The 22,418-nt window shown below is 32.6% G+C and overlaps 1 protein-coding gene and 1 pseudogene across 1 annotated transcript; both read left to right on the top strand.

The window, feature by feature from the left end:
- Positions 1 to 22,418, top strand: part of LOC128170701 (uncharacterized) — a 723,116-nt pseudogene that overhangs the window by 193,433 nt on the left and 507,265 nt on the right.
- Positions 10,139 to 15,171, top strand: LOC128170704 (uncharacterized). Its single transcript, XM_052836465.1, has 2 exons — positions 10,139 to 11,768; positions 13,875 to 15,171. The coding sequence occupies exons 1-2, from the start codon at positions 10,139 to 10,141 to the stop codon at positions 14,816 to 14,818; spliced, it is 2,574 nt and encodes an 857-aa protein (XP_052692425.1). The 3' UTR covers positions 14,819 to 15,171.

The raw sequence follows: 22,418 nt of genomic DNA, 5'->3' as shown, positions 1-22,418 counted from the left end.
TTATATTAATTAGAGTTCATTCATCATACTGCAAACATTGTAAATCTTCCTGGGTTCTGAGCTTTTTATGTGTGTTTTAACTTTTCGTAAGTTATCCGATCCCTCATCCGCGGCCGAGGAAATCGGTCGCGGCTGCACTACCTAGAGGTCAGCGGTTATCTAATAACAAGATATATATACAATTTTATGTTCTTTTTGTTCACCTTCAATTTATTGAATGAAACATTAGAATGTGAATTGAGAAGCCCCTCTAAAAATTGATAAACGCGATATTGTTCCAAATCAGAAACATCATCAGACATAAATCAATAGTGAATTTGTAATTCTAAAATGTTCTAAAAACTATACATGTACTAATAATGTTATAGATAAACAACGAAAGACCACAAAGATTAAACCTTCAAATGATCACCCCTAGAACATAGCCAAGGAGATCCCGCGCGAGTGGACAAGTGATCCGCGGTAGCTCGTGTTCTTCTGCATGTACTTGATCACACGTGCATGTTTATTGATATTTTGTACGATTCCAACTATTTGTTTATTCGAGATTTTGACCGGTACATGTAAGATTGACTTGTGTTTCAATTTAAGATTTTTTTTATTTACCCACGAATATTTCCGCTAGATACTGCTGAGAGGTTTTATAGATATCGTAGAAAGTAGTTGACGTCTTCATAAGGTTGCACATAAAATGAGAGAGAAGGAGAGAAAGAGAGAGAGCGCGCTCAAAATTGGAAGCATTATTTAGCCGAATTAAGAAAATGAAACAGTCTCCAAGCGTTCAAGGCAGGATAAAAAAAATCAAATATCAAATTAACACATGCGGTAGAGGCAATTGCAACTTCTCTGGCCTTTCTGGCAAGTTTGGAAAAACACCTCGAATGTATTAACATCACCGGATGTTAGAATATTATACAAAATGGAGTCGCTTCCCATTAAAATAAGTATCGGCAAGAAGTTTTGTATGTCGTTTCTGTGTTATATTTTAGTGTATATTGATACCTTTAATGAAATATAGCTCACATCTCAACAGATCATAAAATGTGTTGTAATTATATCAAGTTTTAAAAAAAGGGGGTCGTCATGGACGCCTAGGTAATACATTCGAAGTGTTTTTCCGAGCTTGCCAGAAAGGCCCGAGAAGTTGCGATTGGCGGTAGAGGCTGACACGATAGAATTGAGGGATTTAGTGATTATTTTTAGAATGTTCACATGAGTTTTTAAACAAGATTTGTTTAGATTTTATCGGTTTCATGATCACAGTGCAAGGGATTTTTTTTTCTTCAAAATGTGGCGAAGACCCATTTTTGGCGACTGCTTAACATGTGTACATTTTTCTCCTCAATGTATGTCACCTTCCCACCCGTGTGTTTATTCGGTCAGTCTATGCTAAGTCAAATGAATCCGCTCCACGTGCGACCGAAAATCTCGTGTCGCGTCAGCGCACATAGCCTAGAATATTGCCCCTGGGCTGCAGATCAGCAATTGATAAATAATTGAGTAACATTTGGAAGGATGCTTTCAATGCAGCGGTCAATTGTTAAACAATAAGTGTTTAAATATTCGATGTCAATCAACCTCACATTAAAGGTGCGATATCGTAATCTGAGAATGTGGCTAAAAAATTAACCTGTTGAACACGCTAAACTTCTATAGTTATGAACAGAATAAAATATATATTATCAGAGACTTAAATAACTTAATAAGTTATTTATGTCTCTGGTTTTATAAGTTAACAGTTTTAAGTCAAATATTAAATAAAATTTGTTCTCAGGATTAGAAGTAATGATATACGACTACATTAAGCAATAAAGTCGGTCGATCGTCATTAAATCATCAGAGTACTGCAAGTGTCGACAGTTTCTTATTTCTTTGAAATAATTGTAGTAGTTCAATTGACTTGCAGACTATAATATAGCTACTTTTCTGCCTCCCAAAAATGTATGCATTTAATTGCGATAGATATTTGTTCTTGGGGATTTTACTTATTGTTATATGCACATTGATAAAAAAAATCATTGAAGTTGTGTAATATGAGGTTGTAATGCAGATTAAAACTCAGCTGAATATTTTATTTTTAATCTAGCTTGTCAAAATGGGAGATTGTTAACTTGTAGCTTGTTAACTCTGAAAAAGTCTAGAACAGAAGAAATAAAGTCTTTATAGCTTTCGCTACATCTTCTTATTTATGTGTACGCGTACATAAAGCTATTTTAGATTTTTTTTTTTACTGTATAAAAAAGTGTTGTTTTTCCTAACCTTAAATTTAAATCTATAGAAATTCAATATCTACATGTAACATCTCAATAGCTTTGATAGCTTATTACCGCTTGGAAATCATTTAGTGATGCAAATTGACAAATGCCCATGAAAAGACATTATTGGACCCCAAGGGTTTCTTATCCTTTCCGACGATGATGAGAAGAACTCAAATGTGCATACAAATCATACATTTACATGTATATTTATATGTGATATGATAGAAATAATTGAAAAATATAGGTCTTTTTTGTGCCGCACAAAACGGGCGAAAAAGATTTTTAAACCCCACGATAAAAAATTGAGGGGGGGGGGGGGTTAAATAAAAATCACCTTGTCCGTCCGTACGTCGTGTCCGGTCTATATCTTTCTGATGGAGAAACATTGGAAGTGTTCTTACTTCATACAAATAATACTCATTAACTGACGAAGCTTCATGACCTAAACCCGAGGTCATTTGGACAAAGTAAAGGTCACTGGCAGGAAAAGTGCAAAATTTGTTTCCGGTCCACTTTGGAATTTCTTACTTAAAGTTATCCTAAACTTGAAGTAAGTTTTACGAAGAACTTGCCTGGTATGAAAATAATACTTTGAAATTGAGTCTCGTTTTCGATTTCTTGAACTTACTATTATCATATTGATAATCCAGTATAATTAAAAACCATTTCCCTTCTCCTTACACTCGCCAGGTTCTGATAGACCTGTATCAATAACAGACTATACCCACTTGACCTCCACATTTGCATACAAATTAAATAAACACCTACTTAGCAAAGATATGCCTTTATCTGTTTAATGAGTAGTGCAATACTCAATCTAGAGGTTACATAGAAAACAGGTATGAATTAATTTTTTTTGTCTCCATTTGAAGAGTTCCAATCAATTTTCTAAAGCTCTAATTCGTAAAAAGAAATTGTCATGTAAAGATGACCTTTTATCAATACAGGGTCTGTCAGGCTCTGACAAGTGTCAGGAGAAGGAGGTATTTTAATGAGACTGATGGACAATCCTTTCGCGACACGAAGTTGCGACGGAAGACCTACTCGTTGCTTTGCAACGAGCTCGGCTCTAGTTCTACATCTATGTCGGTATGTCACTTTACCTGTCTCTCTCTTAATTTCACTGTCGTTTCTACTAGAAAAGAAATCATGTCTCTTATCGATGCTCGTAGATATTTCACGATCAACCTTTAATAATTCGGCAAGTATATCAGTGGGTAAGCGTTATACATTTTTAATTTAAGTGGTTTATATGTAAGAACTGTATATAAATCACATTATTAAAACAACGATGATGAACACAATTTGATCTTGAAAAACAGAAAAACATTATTTATTATACACGGGACATACATTAGACCAAAATAAAATCCACTAACTATCACACATTCCAGTTTGAGAGGTTTTAACAACAAATACATATGTTAGATAAAGATGTCACATTTACTGAAAACAACATCGGTAATTTTTTCCACCGCTCATGCACAGGACATACATAGACAAAACACTAAAACCACGTGGTATAAATAATGACACTCTTTCACATATTTCAGTGTGTCATTTTTTCACAACACAGTGCATAATCATATCAGCTTCTGTTACGTGAATTACTTCCACATAGAAACACCCCTCTCAATATCTGTGTAAGTTTTGAGGTGGGGTCAACGTAATGACTCCACATGATAAACAGTTAATGTTTGATATGTGTATATATTATACAACCCGATACTGACGTAATTGAGCAAAATACCAACCATAGAGGCAGAAAAAAAAACCATGTAGAGTGTGAGTGTCTGTATAAATTATATCCACCTCCAAAAGTGAATTTCGTGTCGTTATGTGTGGATACATGTTCTGTGTGAAACCAGACTAGTCTTATTTCATTTCTGTGTGTCATATTACAAACAGAAGAGACGTTAGACATTAAATGATTATGATATTATTAATCATAACGCATGGCTTTTCAATGGATTGGATTGGAGAGTAACCTTGCAATTCTATCCGTAGCACTATGTTAAAAGTCCCTATCTGTAATATGCTGAATGGATAAAAATTTGTCTGGCTTTATCTGATGTTATCTATCATGTGTGTATTGCATTGAAAGGTCGGGATGAACTCACATATATTACGAATTCATTTTTGTCTATTTTGGGTTCGATTGACCAGGTAGTCTGCTAAAGCTACATTCGTTTTTGCTAAGAATCTATTTGTGAAAAGAACACGAATTGTAAGTAAAATATCAATATTAAATGTCAACAAAGAGCTAGAGCCACGAAGCATCAAAAATTGCCCTATCATTAAAAATTACCATATTTTGGTAAAATATAGGGTAGAATCTTAGCTTTTCATAACTGTTTTTCTTTTTTCGATATCTATCATACTTTTTTATAAACAGAGTTTACAATATGGCATTGTTTTGATGAAAAATGTAGAACAGACGTCATTTTTGTTAAGTAACGTCATGAAATGATAAAACTACGCATGACTTGAATCTAATAAAATAAACAAAATCAAATAAAATTATGAAGACATTATAATTAATTTATGAAAATAGATTTATTGATGAAAATACCATGAAAAGCTTATTTACAATAAAGTTTAAAAAATAATACAGGGACCAGTGCTGAAGGTCAATATAACGGCGGTACATTTAAATGTGTCGGTGTATTAAACGTTCTTTTTTCTGCAATTTAAAACTGCATGAAGTAATGCTGATGATGCGCAGTGTATAACTGAGGATTAATCATTGAATTCTACCAGTGTAATAAGAAATTATTAAAATAAATATATAAATATGACAGAGATACGGTAATTGAATTTAATAGAGATATATGTAATCTCGAATTTTGATGCATTACTGTAACAGTCGTGTACATTATTCTACATGATTATTTTACTTGTTTAAAGGCTTCGATATTTTCACCCAATCCTGGCGCTTTACAGCAGTTAGATGCCAGGGTTCAGTCATTTGAAATGTTTTATATTTTCCCATTTTCCCGTGGGTTCACGTGCGTTCATGTGCGCTCACCGTGCGTTCACTTGCGCTCTCCGCTCCGCTCCGTTCCCGCTCATCGTTCACAAAACGCCCACCGTGCGTTCACAAAGATTTCGCCTTCCGCTCACTGCGTTCGTTTAGTGTTCACTTATTGTTTAGTCAGATAATATTATATTTAGGCTTATAACAATACAAACATGTAGTTTATTGTTATTATTTCCTGATTACCAACGAAACACAATGTAACAATACCTCCCGGGGCACTCCGAATAAATCGTTCATCTTGCGTTCACATAGAGACAGTACATACCGGTATATCGTTCACCGTTCACTTTACGCTTGCGTTTGCGTTCGCTCACAATTCACTGTTGATAAGGGCTATCCAAATTCGGCTCAGCGTGCACTCACCGTACGTTTAAAGTGCACTCACTGTGTGCTCACCGTACACGACCGGTTCAAGTGAAAAATAAAACCTTTTAGCGACTGTGTATATGTAATGGATATACTAGTATGCCGAAAGCAGTTCTGTATGAAATAATAGTTTCGAGGCCCGTTATACTATAGGGCCGAGAACTGTGATATTTTTTTTCATACAGAAGTGTTTGAGGCATATATAGTACTTAAATCACTCCATTGAATATCATTGTTGATTCCCGAGACAGCCCGATTTTAAAGAATAACCGTACTGTAACCACTGGTAATGGTCTGATATTAAGAAGCTCTCTAATATATCGGACTGTCACAAGTAAATAAAAAATTTTTACTGCTGGAACAAGGGAATTACATTACAGCAGTGTTTTAATGTTCATTAATTAAATGAAAAAAGAATAACGATTTCTTTAAAAATATTTTTATGAGTTAATTATTCCTTATAAATGTCATTACGTCTATTCATTTACATTTCATTTTTTCTAGTGATATTCATGTCTTTTGAGAATTGTTACAAGTGATCAGCTATCCGTAAATGTCTTGAGAATTAAGATCATATTTCAGAGAGAGAGAGAGAGAGAGAGAGAGAGAGAGAGAGAGAGAGAGAGAGAGAGAGAGAGAGAGAGAGAGAGAGAGAGAGAATGTGGGTTTACTATTTTGAAGCGAAGATGGGTTAAAATGAACATTTTTATTTAAAATATCAAGCAGTAGCACATAGATAATGTCGTAAAATTGTCTTGAAAAGTCGAATTCATAGCAAGCATGTATAATTTGTGTTATCAGATATATAAATTTGTAATGAACTCGGCCGTAAATCTATTTTTTCAGAGGGTAGGGAAGGGGGTGGGGGGTTGAATGGAAACAAATACTGTTTTAAATCTCTCTGTACTCATAGTTGTTTTTTTTTTAAAGAAAGGGCCCGGCAATCTGAATTTTTTTCTATATGCCATACAAGAAAAAACTTTAATTAGATTTAATACGCATGAAAATAATCGAAGATAATTTCAATCGAGAATTTTAAAGGCAAAAGTAGGTCACCGATGTACACATATTTAGGGTGTTTTTTTTTATTTTATTGGACAAATTATCCCCCGGCCCCCCCCCCCCCCCACTTTTTTTTGCAAAGTTATACCTAACCATTAGAAACATAGCATGATAGAGGGTTCACCCCCCCCCCCCCCACTTTTTCTTGCAGGAAAGATTATTGTCCCACGGATTAGGATTTCCATGATTTTGGGAATTACTTTTTTCTCAATATTTCTGAGGATTAGTCTAGCCCCCCCCCTCCCCCCCCCCCCCCCACTTTCAATTTCCTTCCGACGCCAGTGTAATGCATTTCATCGTTTGACATAAAACCCACAACTAGCTACTTATTATATACATGCTATCGCTTATTCTACATACAGGTATAGGAATATATATTTACTTACGTACGTACAATGTTAATTTTGCCATAATTTAATTTTTTTCTGTTTGTTAGTAATGTTCATGTATCTCATATTCTACTGCAATTGAATAAAACCGTGGTACTTAGACGTAAAGCTTTTTAAAAATGCAGACTTTACTGGTAAATTCTATTGGCAAAATACAGAAATAACTCAAGATTCCATGTACAGATTCAAGTGACGTCGCAAACGTCAAACTATGACGTCATTGATGATGCACGTTGTAAGCATGAATACACAGTATAAAATTACTAGATAAAACATGTAAAAGTTCAGTTTATATGCATTTTTTCCAAGATGAAACAGAAACGAACTTTATACAACCATTCCTCACATGGTTTTTTTCTGTACATAGCTGTAAGCGCCGATGTGACGTTGACAACCTCGATACGTCATCAGACGAGCTTTGCATTTCATAGTTTCGCAAGATATAAAGACAAACTGGTGTTTATATTTCAGTACACCCTTCATGGCACTGTCAAACCACATATTCAATCATATTAATTTGGTAGATGTTGGTACAATATCTCATTAATATCTCATGAATAAGGGCGAAGCTTATACTTAGTTTGCCAAATCACAGGTTCTAAAATTGTATTACCTTCATTAATGACAAATTTAATAAATACTTGTACCCTTCTTAACTTGATTGTTCTCATTACATTTCAATCTTTTTATTCATTTGTATGAAGTTTACTTTTTCTTGAAAAGCTATTCAAAACGAATTATTTCAAAACGAATTAAAATACAAATGGTATTTAATGTGTATTATGTCTTTATTTTCAGAGAGTGGTGATATGAATTTAAAAACTTAGAGCGTAGTATATCGTACAAGCGGATTATACTCTTTAAAATTAACAGTATCAAGGGAGAATAAGTTATAGGCTATATAATCAATCTTAATACGATATTATCTAATAAGGATGGCATCGCTTTAAAATTTATCCATTGTAATTGTAAGAATAAACACAAACTTTATTAATCAAAACTCATTTAGCGATAACATTTGAAATGTAATTTTTGCTATGAAAGACGCTGCCAATGACATTAATCCTGTGGAAAGATACGGAGACCCAATTTATATATTTATTGATTAGGTATACTTTGTTAGTCTTGATAAGGTAAAATCGAAGCTTGAATTCAATCTTGTCAGAGGACTAACTAAATGAACACAAAGAAACCATCCTCGAGCTAGCCGTAATCACAACAAAAAATGACAAGTCATGGCACCAGTACAAACTGTAAACTAACATTTTTTTGAAATATAAATTAATACAGTACCAAAACGAAAGTTTAGACTGGACAGTAATAAGTATAATTACTGTATGTAAACATTAAAAAAATAGTCAAATAAGTAACGATTGTACATGCATACTAACGTGCCTGCGTAGTGTCAGGTAAAATACGATAAAGCAACTAAATGTTTTTTAACCTATGAATATTGAAGAAAATGTGTGAAATTATTGATCAGCAAATGTAAAAAATAAAACATTATCCAATAGCAATTCATTAACAATACAACTTCAAAAACTACAAGGAGAAACGCGCAAAACATCATCACTACAAAAGTTATTGATTTACACAAAAGGAAGTCAAATTTTGATATAGGGGAATTTAAAAACGTTTGCATGCAACAACGTCTAACCTCAAAACTAATTTCGTGGGAACAATTTTTATGAATTACAAAATTTCTAATATGTCTTCGTCCGTCTGTACATTTCTCTCATTTTTAAAGGTGACATGTTCTGTAAATATGAATAAACACTGGACTAAATAATATAGCGTATCCTTAACTATCTTATTTTAAAAATTAATATTCTATATAGAAAATGATATATTTGTTATTTTGAAGAATAATAAACAGAAAACAGTCTCATTGAAATTGCAACACATGAACATTTTGTATGTGTTTCACTGAGCAAGCACGGTAAAAGACCTCGGTTGAATTGACATTTGGATGGTAAAAAGTTCCGTTTTTTAAGCAGTCTAGATTTCCAATAATCGATATGCGCCGCGTATATTACATGCAAGGTATGTAACTCTTGTTTGTTTACCTGACGACGAGTTGTTTACGTTCCGGATGTTTAATGGCGGGTTGTAATTATGATATATCAAATGATGTGTTTTTATGATACTGATTATCTTTATCTTGATTCCACAAGGTAAGTAGTTTTTTCATTAGTGCATGAAATATAGTCACAATATGTCCGAATATTTGGCGTTTAAACTATAAATTAAATTCAATAGAGGCCAAGTGAAACATACATTTATCTCCTCCTCCCCTACAAAATATGAGTTGATTTTTTTAGATCTTATCTTCTTTAAATAAACTTTTTCGAAAAATCTAAGACCTATCCAAACAATATCTCGTTATCAAATCAAATTTTGACCGACATTGGGCATTAAGTTGACGCACACAAGCACATACATTTTTGGGTATTAGAAACACCGTTTTATAAGCTATGTAGATTGTTCCCAGGAGCATTTAAGTTCATCACAGTTTGAAAATTGCAACGTCACGCAATATTCAGGTATGTTTGAACTATGAGCAAAATATTAAATCATCACATGTTCTCGTGCCCCATTTCAACATAAATAGACATAAACTTCATATCCAATTTATGTATCTAAGTTTAGTTGAAGTCAATTTTGAATGTTACGGTCTTGTTTACACGCCCCACTTTATGTTTTCTTCCATATTTCTTATTATAAAGAAAGGCATCTAAAAAATTGAACAAATTATTAAAAGGAAAATCAACTGATTGCACTTCCTGTGTATTCCGGGTATTTTCCCCTCCTACCTTTTAGATATTAAAAACGTCTCATAATCAAAATACAAATAGTAGACATTTACACACAGTATAGTTGAAACTTGTTTTTTGCAAAATGAATACCTCATGCACTGAATATCTTTTAAAATAAAATTTTAAATTCAATTTGTGTGAACCTGATTATACTCTATAACACTTATTTTTACAGGTTGTGACTTTGTGATCATAACCTTCAAGATCATGGCCACACCAAGCGCCATATATAGAGTCCATCAGTGTTCTGATTGTCAAGGTGACACAGCGTACTATTGTGTATCGTGCCAATTTGATCTATGTCCCAGGTGTAAAGAGAAACATGAAACAGATCTCAAAACAATAGACCATAATGTCATGACGTACGGTAAAAATATCAAGTACATCCCAACACAGGAAATCTGTGATAGACATTCCACCATGTTATATGAAATGTATTGCGAACCTTGTTGGCTTCCAGTCTGTTATCATTGCATACAGCATAGAACGCACAGATGGATGGATATTCAAAGAGCGTATCAAACTAAACGTCAGCAATACCAAAGAAAAATTGATACTATCAGATACGATGCTCTCTTTTATAGACCTGTTCTCCTAACAGAAATCAAAGCTGATAAAATCACACACCGTTCCCGTTCCCATCTTCTAATAAAGATGTTTGTTAAGGCTCAAAGATTATATAATCTTACTGACAGGAGCTCACGTCATTTTGATTTCCGGCACAGATGTTTAGGACAGAAAATTAAAATACACAGCCATATTGATACCCTACAGACTTTTATACACGTGTATGAACAATCAATAAATAATCCGATACAATTCCTTTCACAGAAAAATTGCCTCTCCAAAGAGCAGGACTGTCTTGGTCTTAAAATCCACACAAGACAGTTTTTCATGACTAATTCACGCATGAAGGAGGATGTGATAGATTTACATGGTAAAGTCCAAATCACAGAGAGAGGAAACCGACGCGTAAAAATCGAGTGTCTGCTAAAACTGATGGCTCTTCCTGTGTTACAACAATCTTTCACAGTAACTGGTGCCTCTCATTGTGGCCACATTAGCTTCGTGACATCAGAGCAATTCTGGGTAAGTGAATATAATGGTCTCATTTTGTCAAATACAGGAGGTGACACTCTTTATTATCTTGATGATTTAAATTGTGATGAAAACGGATCACACACAGTGAACAATGAGTTAGAATTAATATATATAAACAGGAAATATCAAATAAACAAACTGTCAAAGGATATGAAAAGAACTACCACATTCGTAGATATAACAGACTCCACATGGAGACCACGGTGTGTATACTGGTCCAAGTTAACTGGTGATATTTTGATTGGGATGGATAGCTTCTGGACATGTAAGGTAACTCGGTACAATAATTGTGGACAATTGACACAGACGATACCAGACTGCATAGGACTGAAACTGTATATATCCCCTAACTTTATAACAGAGAATAACAATGGGGATATCGTTGTGTCTGACTTTGCCTCTTTTTTTGAGTATGGAGCTTTAGTAGTGACAAATCGTGAAGGAAAATATCGTTTTTCTTACCCAGCAAATGGATCAGAACTAAGGCTAAAGCCGAATGGAATTTGTACTGACGCACTGTCACACATCTTGGTGTGTGATAAAATGACCAACACAGTACATATGTTAAATAAAGACGGTCGGTTCCTGTCACATCTACTAATTATACCCTCGGGAATAAACTATCCATATAACCTGAGTTATGACGTCAACACCCACCATCTGTGGGTTGGTTCACAGTACGGAGACAACAGGATATGCGTCTTTAGATATATCACCAAACAGGACAATCTAAAAGGTATTTTTGTCAATTCTTAATAATGATAATCAGAATTTTGTTATTTTTGTTTGTTGAGAAAGAAAACAAGGATATAAAATTCTCGTTATGTCACAAATGAGGCAATATCATTATTACGCCCCGAAACCTGCTAATTTACACAAGAAACATTTATATTACTTTCTAGAAAACAATTATATTTTTACGTAAAATAGTTAAATTGTCCTCCTTATACTGTAATATCATGCGCACGTGCAATTATTCTGCAAAATAATTACACCAGGTTCAAAATTCAACAAGCCAGTTCCACGAAAATCATAATGTCAGGAATTTTAACAATTCGTCTCAAATTCAATGTCATTTAATTCTTTAACTTTGAACAATACAATCAGATATAATAATAATAATATATTTATAAATCAGATAAAGCGTGAACGTGCTGAAAACAATAAACATTTTATTGATCTTTAATCGCCGAGGAAAAGAAAACAACATTCAAAAACTCAATGAAGCCAATCCCATTAATGCCTTTCAACAAGTGCAGCGCTAATGCACATTATCTTTTTTAATTCATTGAAACTAACGAGCACCGGTCGACCTTTTACAAAACAGTTTAAAATAAGAAATCATTATTTGAGTATTTGTATATTATGAGGTGATTTTATTTTATTTTTTGGGTCTGGACGTGATCGAATCCAATAATCCTGTATTTATTAGCAATTTTATGATTAGATATTTGAATGTTAATATGCAAACCGCGCTTGTGTCTTAATTATACGTCGTTTGATTTATTGGAATTCTTAGTATAAATCAATTTCTAGTGTTTTCATTGTTTTAAATATTGGAAAATACGGTCGTTAACCGCTGTTATTTGTTGAAAAATGCATTAGATATGTATTAAAATATATCATATAACACATGTCTTCTTGGGATTTCCTGTCACCTCGGAGTTAATATTATACATGTATTGTACATGATGGTGATGGAAATATGAAGATTTATTCCCATAAGTAAAATCATATTTCCCGATGGCTTATCTGGGGGAATAAATCTTCATAGTTCCCAAACATTCATGCAATAAAAGTACTAGTTTTATTTTACCGAACAGCTTATGATTATACAAAATACGTCGATTTCTAATTTTCTAATAATTTTGCGACTTGTCGAAAGCAGTAACGTAGTGTTTGTTTGGGTTTATTGTCATTGTCTCTCTTTTCTTTCATAGCTTTGAATCATATATAGTAAAACTGGATTTTTGTGACACAAAGAGAATTCTAATGATTGCATATTTATGATTTGATCATATTTGTCAACTTCGTATGCTCAAATGGTTTTTTATACATTTGGAATGAAAAATCCCGAGACTTCCAAAGAGGTGAAACACGATTTTTATTCCCCGGAAGACACGACGTTTTGTTCCCCGGTCTCTTGACTCTCTAGACTAATCAGGTGACGCGTTATATAGAATATTCATATTGAGGTATAATAAACTTTGTTGTTGCGCCGACCATAAAGTACGAGAAATATTAACTATTATTATTTAAGCCTGTATCATTTTTTACTCAATCATTATCATTTTGGAATAAAAATTAAGGAAATTTTTATTTTATTTAAAAGTCATGCTGCTTTGAATTAATCAATAGTATGAATTTTTGAATACGTTAGATATTTAATAAAGGTCTTATAATATTAAACCGAAGCTATTTCTTTTATATTTGCTTTAATAAAAGATGAACTCATTAAAAAGTACCATAATTATCAAGTCATATCACGTGACTGACAATTCAGGGAACCACATAAAGTGTCAAACAAAATTGCATGTTGTTTTATTTGATATCAAATTTATATCATTTTAAAAAACATAACATATTTCTTTTGTAATATTAAATGCATCGTATTATGAGAATTTTATTCCGTTGTTATTTTCTTAGTTACTTTAACAGTGCTGCGATTAAACATAATTATTCAATATAAGACAAGTAAGTAAACATGCGTTGTGGAATGCTATCAAGTAATGTACAAGGTTTAATCTATTAAACTAATTCTGTCAAAAGATGAATCAATTTGAAATTATTTGTATGTAAAAATAACACGTCCTGACTTGCACTTTATGTTTGATTTTTGTAGATATCAAGCCGGCCATTACTGGTTTAACTAAATCATCACCTAGTGATATCAAAGCCACAGGGACTCAAAACCCACAGCAAGGAAATGGGTGTGTGCCGAAACTCATGTGTCTTCCCAAGTTCATATGCGCCTTTGAGATGACAAAAAACAATAAAGGTTTTCACATTAATTATGTAACAACAGAAGTGATCTGGATCAGTGATCGAAACACTGTCTACTCGTACGACTTAGATGGTCGTGCTCTTAAATATCTGCCTGATTTATATGAGGGTGATACACTAACTGGTAGTGGGTCACACACGGTAAACAAAAAGGCTGAATTGATTTATATAGATATCAAATATAACATAAAGATACTGCCCATAACTATGGAAACACCCATAACATTTATAGAGTTTAAAGATTGTACACAAAAACCACGCTGTGTGTACGGTTCCTTTTACAGCGGGGATCTACTGGTTGGAATGTTTAACTATGACACACAGAGAGGAAGTGTCTTCCGGTACAACCAAAACGGACAACTTACACAAACAATACAGCAGGACAGCACAGGGAGGGAACTTTATAATCAACCTAATTATTTAATAGAAAACAAAAGTGGGGATGTCGTGGTGTCTGACTGTAAGTTTGATATGTTTGGTGCTGTAGTGGTGACAGATCGTGAAGGAAGACATCGTTTCTCCTACACAGGGATTCCACCCGAATCACGATTAGAGCCACGTGGAATCTGTACTGACGCGCTCTCGCACATCCTTGTGTGTGATAATTGGACCAGAAAAATACTAATGTTAGATAAAGACGGTCAGTTTTTGTCACATTTATTGACAAATTCAAAAGAGATGTATTTTCCACACAGCCTAAGTTATGACGTATACAATCACAAGCTCTTGGTCGGATCATGGGTCGAAAGCACGGTGTATGTCTACAACTATCTAACGATATAGACGAACTTGGTGCTTTGACAAGTATGTTTAATGAATTCATCGATATAATGTCACAACAGTAACTCTCAGGTTCGATTGAAAATTATTGTTGGACGGATAGGAAAATAAAGAAATATAAAAGATACAGGCAGTGAATGTGCAAAAATGTCCAAAGTAATCAATAGTATGCGTGCATCTGTGTAGGCTTAGAGCTATATGGAATATGGAACAACATTTTTAAATCTTGAAAACATATATCACTATAGCTATACTTTCAACCATTATTATAGGTGCAGTTGTATCAAATATGTATTTACATATTTGTATGACATGCCTAATTCACATTAATGAACTTAACATAGTAAAACCATCGATTAAGCATAGGTTTATGAATTGTAAACTGTAGTTTACACAGTAAATCAAATTAATGCGTTAATCTATATGTTGCATCTTTACACCTTTGTCAACACAGTTGTCGTTTTTAAAGTGTTACTTTTAATAAAATTAACACTGAAACAACCATTTGCATTTGCAAAATATATTTTATCTAATAAATATAGTTTTATGATTTGTGAAGCTTTGATTTGTTACTCTATATTTCACATATGTAAGCAATATCAACCACAAACATTATTTAAAAGAGAACAATTATACTTAACACTAACTAGAATAGTTAATTTTGTGATTGAAGAAGAGAGTTTATGATATGTGAAACTATAATTTTAATCAGCGTGTAGACAGAATCACGTAGATTAGATTTCGTAAGCTATAGCTTACAACGATTTTAACAGATAAAAATTACAGTTAATCAACCTTGTTGTAAAAAGAATGGTTTGCATTTTTATTAATAATTTTATTTATACTCTTCTGCTATTAAATAGCAGAAAAGTATTAATATATAAGATGTTTATAAGTGCTCAAAAACCAAACAGTTAGTTATAGTACATTTTTAGAGAAACATGCGCATATGATATGTTTATCTAAATACTCAGTTGACTTAAGATGTTGAAATATGTAAGCTTCGAATTTAGAAAATTGTAAGAATTAACTTTTTTAAATGCATACATATCGCTAGACAGATGTATAATAATTTTATTGAATTGTTTGTAATTGTAAATAATAAGTCGAAAAAATATTTGTTGCAAATCACGATCTTTTTATAATTATTGATCAGAAAAAAGTTTGTTGTCCTTATTTATAATCCAGTTTTTGTTCAATAACATCAGAAAATTGACTTGTTGTGCATGATGATACACATTGTCCTAATGGGGCTGCATTCCCTGCCAAGTCCAGTCAGGAACATGGGATATAAATTTTCCGGTAATTTCAACATGTGTAGCTAAGTTCACTTGTGTATAATTCACACTAAATGCGGTATAGACTCCTGTTTTTTCACACTTTGTTGCAATTTTATGTGATCACATAAAGGTATACCTGCTTGCTATATTTTAAGTGAAATTAAATAACAGGAAATTAAATAATAAAAAGAGTAATGTTAATATTTCAGGCATCATAAGGTTCTTGCATGTTTATAATGTTTATAAATATGTATTGCAAATTTGGTTTTGTTAGACAAACCGTTATAAGTAAAATAATTTGAGTAATTAATATCCATCGGGTTTTTTTTTCATTTGAAGAGCATCCATTATTGGAATTATGAATGATTAATGTTAAAAGTGGATAAAGTAAACCCTACCCACATTAACTGATATTCACGCTTTTAAAACCATTCCCCCTACAATGAGTTCAATAACTGCTAAATACCGGCAACTCTAAATACAGAATGGCCAAGGCTTTTATTATAATGATACAAAAACCAGATAATCGAGTGACCGTTAAATATATCAGATGTAAACATAAATTGATAATCGGCCATGCTATATATACATTCCATGTTTATGTTTAAGTTTGAATTACACTTTTTGGGGGGAACGATTTCAACTATGTCTCAGTTTACATATAGTAAAGTAAAATCATGCACTGTAGCTTAAGTCTGGCCATTGGTTACGAAATGAACCCAACTAAAAATACTAACACCGCTGGGTTTCTTTGTTTGTTTGTTTGTTTGTTTGTTTGTTTGTATGGTTTTTTTTAATAGTTTGTAAAACCGATTGGCATAAACATGATAATATAGGGCATATGCAACAAAAAATGTATCATATCTCAATACGAGGATGATACCTCAATTAAAATAAACGATACACCTTAATTATATTGATGCCATCCTCAGGGTTTTATACTCCTTTGCACGGCTTTTAGACATGAAACATTTTCACAAAAAACATTAAAATCAAAAAAATGACCAACTATTGAACAAATTACAATCATTAAGACATCTATAAGACCAAAGTTAATTCTTTAACACTTACAATACTAAACACAGGCATTGAATATTGTAACAATACTTTTGAAAGTGAAAGTGACATTAATTCCAATCTCTACAATAGTTTCAATAAAATTTATCACAGCACCCAAAGCTACCTTGAGAAGAAGAATTATTAGGGCTGATACAAAATAGATAAAGCTTCAAGAATATTTAATATTTTCAAATTTAATATTCCAGAAATATGGAGGAATTTTACAGATTATCATAAGATGATGTAAACTTTTGGATAATTCTTTCTTGAAAAAGGCGTTTATTCAGCTGGCTTAAAATAGATGAGCTAAATGTGTTAAGAAAATCCCTGATAATAAAAGTTCAATTAGTGTACAATCTCAAAATCACGGTTGAGAATAATTTAATAGTTTTTTAAAAGCTTTGCTAATACAGGATTTGTTTTTATTGGTGATTTTTTTTTAATTTTAATGGAATTAAAACTTTCACGTTTATATGGTTAATATTTTATGTGTAAATAATGCCTCTCTCTCTCTCTGTCTGTCTGTCTCTCTCTCTCTCTCTCTCTCTCTCTCTCTCTCTCTCTCTCTCTCTCTCAGATTTACTTTCACTACATAAGAATAGTACAGTATAAAATATTCGACTATTTAACATTTTTCTATTATTATTATATAAGCTAATTCATAAGAAAAGCCATGTATGAACAAATGTTTTAAAAGTGGAAAACTAAAACAAAGTGTATTATATGTATCAAACTTTATATTGCAATTACAGCAAATAGTCATTTAGCAAAGTTTTAAAGTTCCCATGTATGACAGGCCACCCCTATACCATTTCTTACCTATAAGGTTAAAATACGTTTATGTAATGCTAATGATAAGCTATCTAATAAAACATACCTATATTGTTTATATCTTGAATTGTTAAGACCTGCATGGCCTTATTACTCCAAAAAAGGGGTGGCAATTCAAACAAATGAAAAACCAGGGTTTTTTTTTCTATTGTTTTATTTGTAGGTAGTTAAAATGAAGACATTTATTACGATAAATCATCTAAAGATACAGAATTATTTTAACATATTTTTTTCCATTTTTAATATTAGTCTGAGAGTTTATCATATCTACCTTATACTCGTGACCTACGTAAAGGTCTCCGTCAGTAGGAAAATACTTAATCACCAATAGAGAGTACGTAACTGATCTGGATGTCGGAAGACTAAAAAGTACCCCTGTTCTAAATTTAACGATTTAACGCTGTTCAAATAAGAGACGCAATAGACATCCAAATAACATAGTACTCGGTGTGGTTTGTGTTAAGAACATTAAAATCACAGTTTACTTCATTTTTCTCTAGAAAAACAATCATAATATTCTAGGCATAAAAACAGAAAAAAACATTTTGGAAAATAAGAAGTGGAATATGATTTATCAAAATTGTTCTTTTAGAAGAAATGACAGGTGATGTATGAATGTGTCAGGCTATTATTTTTCCTTTGTTGTGATGGAGCCATAGGATGCAATCCAAATCACAGAGAATGAAACCTACGTGTAAGACATGAGTGTTAACTCGCATTATTTACATTCTACATGTATCATGTATACATACATCTTTTGCATGTAAAGTGTGGTGAAAGCTACGGCAGTTTTAACACTGTAATACACACAGGGTACTCGATGTTTAAATTGACAAGTTTCATTATAACGTTACAAACGTTGAACGCCGTAAACTGCAGTCACAAGCAAAAATTAAGGTACACATGTGAGGCTGTTACAGTGGCTCTACCAATAATATAAACTTACCCTTATGAAAAATAGGAATTTTAACGTATAAATCACATTTGCAGACGAGGTTAGACGTTTAAAAAATGTAAAAATAAGCATAAAATCCTTATTTTTGGAAAGATCCAGTCTGATAACTGCAGCGGTGTGTGCATAAAAATTGAGTAACGCGCGTTACAAGCAATGCTATATGTTCACATTTTCAAATATCTTTGTCTGTGATAACATTACGAATCATTTTGGAACCCCAAAACCCAATTACTTCATTAAACATGAGTGACACAAAATAGGATAGTCTTATAGCGTAATTGGAAAACTGTATTGGCGGCGCAGCATAGTGATACATAGCATGTGCTATATAAAAATAGTGGTGTACAAATTGGAAACAATATAAATATAAGTAATAAGGTATTGGCTTTGAATATTATGAGTTGATCATTTTGGTTGGAGCATGATCTGTTGATTTACGTCAACATCAACAGACTGTCAAAGAACTGTCCAAAGGTATGAAAACAACAACCAAAATCACAGAGAGAACAGATTTTTCACGGAGACCACGAAATGTATACTGTTCCTTGTCTACTGGTCGGGATGTACAACTATGACACACAAACAGGCAAGGTACTTCGATAAAAACTAGAACGGAAACCTGATACAAACAATACAATACAACAGCAAGGGACTGGATTTGTATAACCCACTTATCTAAATAACAGAAAACAACAATGGTAATGTAGTAGTGTCCGACTGTAGGATGTGTTTGCTAGCGCTGTAGAGGTGACTTGGCGTGGAGGAAAATATCCCTTTTCCTACATAGACATTCTACCATGTTCAATGAAATGTATTGCGAACATTGTGAGCTTCCAGTCTGTTATTATTGTATACAACATAGAACGCACTGCTGGATGGATATTCTGAAAGCATATCAAGCTAAAAAAAAATACCAAAGAACAATCCATACCATCAGATATGATGTTCTCTTTTTAAAACCTGTTTTCCTGACAGAAATCAAAGCTGATATAAAAAACACAAAGGGCTCCCTTCTTCATATAAAGATGTTCGTAAAGGCTTAAAAATTGAAGAATCTTATTAACCAGAGCTAACGTCAGGTTGATTTCCAACATATTTGTTTGAAACAGAAGAATACAAAAAGTTGACATTTTGATACCCTACAGAATTCTGTACACAAGTATGAACACTCAGCAAATAAACCGATACAGCGATTTTGGTTCAGTGATGTTGATAATGGTCTCATTTTGTCAAATACAAGAAGTGACATTCTTTATTATCTGGATGATTGTGATGGAAAGGGATCACACACAGTGTACAATAAATTTGAATTAATACATATAAACAGGAAATCTCCTATTAATAAAACTGTTAAAAGATATGAAAACTACCACCATATCAGAAAATACAGATATACAGAAAACGGATTCTGCATGTTCCACTCTTCGAAGCAGATTTTAAATTACTACTAAAAAATTTTCTCCAATGTAATATGTGATAAGTAATATCATTTTCTACCTTATATGTAAAAAATAATAAATTATATCGTCTGTTCCTTAGTGGAGGTCATCTCAAAATATTAAAATGCGTCAAAATTGGCTATATATTTGGAGCATTACAAATGTACGAATGTAGATTTATATTAAGGATTCATTCAAAAGTAAGAAAGTTGTCATCGGGGTTAGCATTATTCTGGTATAATTTTCAACGGTATGCGATATTTACTTTTTCTTTTATGGTATTTCTTATAAGTACTCCTACAAAACTGCATTTTATCGTAACGTCAGGAAAAAACACAATGGCAACGCTTAATTATCATACAACGGAAACATCGTTTAAGAATAAAAATTGTCCTTAACAAATCTACATGATTTTATCTGTATTCTGTTTATTGTGTTTAATTCTATAAAAGATATAAAAAAAAAACCATAAGAAGTATAAATACACTGTATTATACTAGAATAAGCAAAAACATGCGCAATGGAAACTTCGGTCGGCCTCCTTAACTGTAATCTTATCCACACGTGAAATTATTTTTGCATAATAATACGTCAGGTTCGAAATTCAACAAGCTATGTTGCAAAACAAACGTAAACGTAAAAAGTTCCGCGACAATCAAAATATTAGGACGATTCGTTTAAAATCCTGAGGTCATTCAGTTGTTTATTTGATGAGAAATGTTGGTCAATACAACTTCAGTTCAGCCAGTCCTAGGGAATAATTTTACAAGAGTATGTTAATACACATTATCAGTATCTAATTTATTTAAACTAACCAGAACTGATCGTCTTTTTACAAAGAGTTTACAATGATTTGTAAAATATGAACAGTTTTCAACAAAATACAATTGTTAATTAAGGAATAAGGAATCATTATTTGAGTATTATGATGTGATAAATCTGGTCGAGGCGAGATCAAAAAATAATTAAAGATAAACAAATTATAACAAAATATGAACCTGTCCAGACAAAGAAATCAGATAACAACAAGGTACAGAAGAATAATACTGTATCTATCGTTAACAAATTTGATCAACACAAATGACATTTTACAAACTGATCAATTCTTTCCAAAAGTAAAAAACAGTTTTAGGGGTAAGAGCAAGTCTACTAGTATGTATTTTGTATGATTTTTCTTTTATACAATTCTCTCTCTCTCTCTCTCTCTCTCTCTCTCTCTCTCACACACACAAAAATTTAACGCTAAATTTAATCGCAAACAAATAAAAATCAACAGATTTGACAAAACGTGGCTCTCTGTGTAACTATTTGGAATAGCGGAAGCTTTTACTTTGACGCTGCTCAGTTTTTTGTTTACTTTTGAAGTTGTGCTATATATAGTATCATTGGTGTTTTACCTGCCTACAGCCAGGGCTCTGCTTTCAGCAAAGCCCAGCTAAAAATCACGCAAGTTTACAATGATGTAAGGTATGTGTAAAATTTTCGTCCTGCGATCGCCACACAAGTAGCACCGTAAAAGATGTTAGAAAAAAATAAACAACGCAATAACAGTAAATAACGGAAGCCCTTTATAATGTACAATGCAAATGGCAAGCGGGGGGGGGGGGGGTATTCTTAAATTATTGACTTGAACAATTTAAACGCCTAAGTATCAATTAAACTATTAAATCATATAGTCCATATAGAACCTTAAACCTTTAAAAAATGTTTATTAATTAAATCTCTATCTATACACATCATATTTTGACAGCGATCAGAGGAACAGTCAGTTTTTGCTTCAGATCAATTTATTATAAGATGTGACCTTTCACTATATAGATTACGTTCAAAAAATCGTTAAATATAAAATTTATGAAATGCAAAACAGGAAACTAATATTTTCGGTAGAAAATATGATGATTAATGGTTAGCAAAACTTTTGTGAAATATTGTAGGTGATTATTAGATGTGAACTGTCCCTTATGATCAGTCAGAAAGAGAACGTTATCTTATCGTAGTTGATGAATGTTCAAGCACTGTTAAAACAGCTAAATGGGGAA

This window comes from Crassostrea angulata, chromosome 2, assembly GCF_025612915.1.
Source record: "Crassostrea angulata isolate pt1a10 chromosome 2, ASM2561291v2, whole genome shotgun sequence".
In the NCBI taxonomy this organism is placed as follows: Eukaryota; Metazoa; Mollusca; class Bivalvia; order Ostreida; family Ostreidae; genus Magallana; species Magallana angulata.
This window is presented reverse-complemented; position numbering and strand designations above follow the sequence as displayed.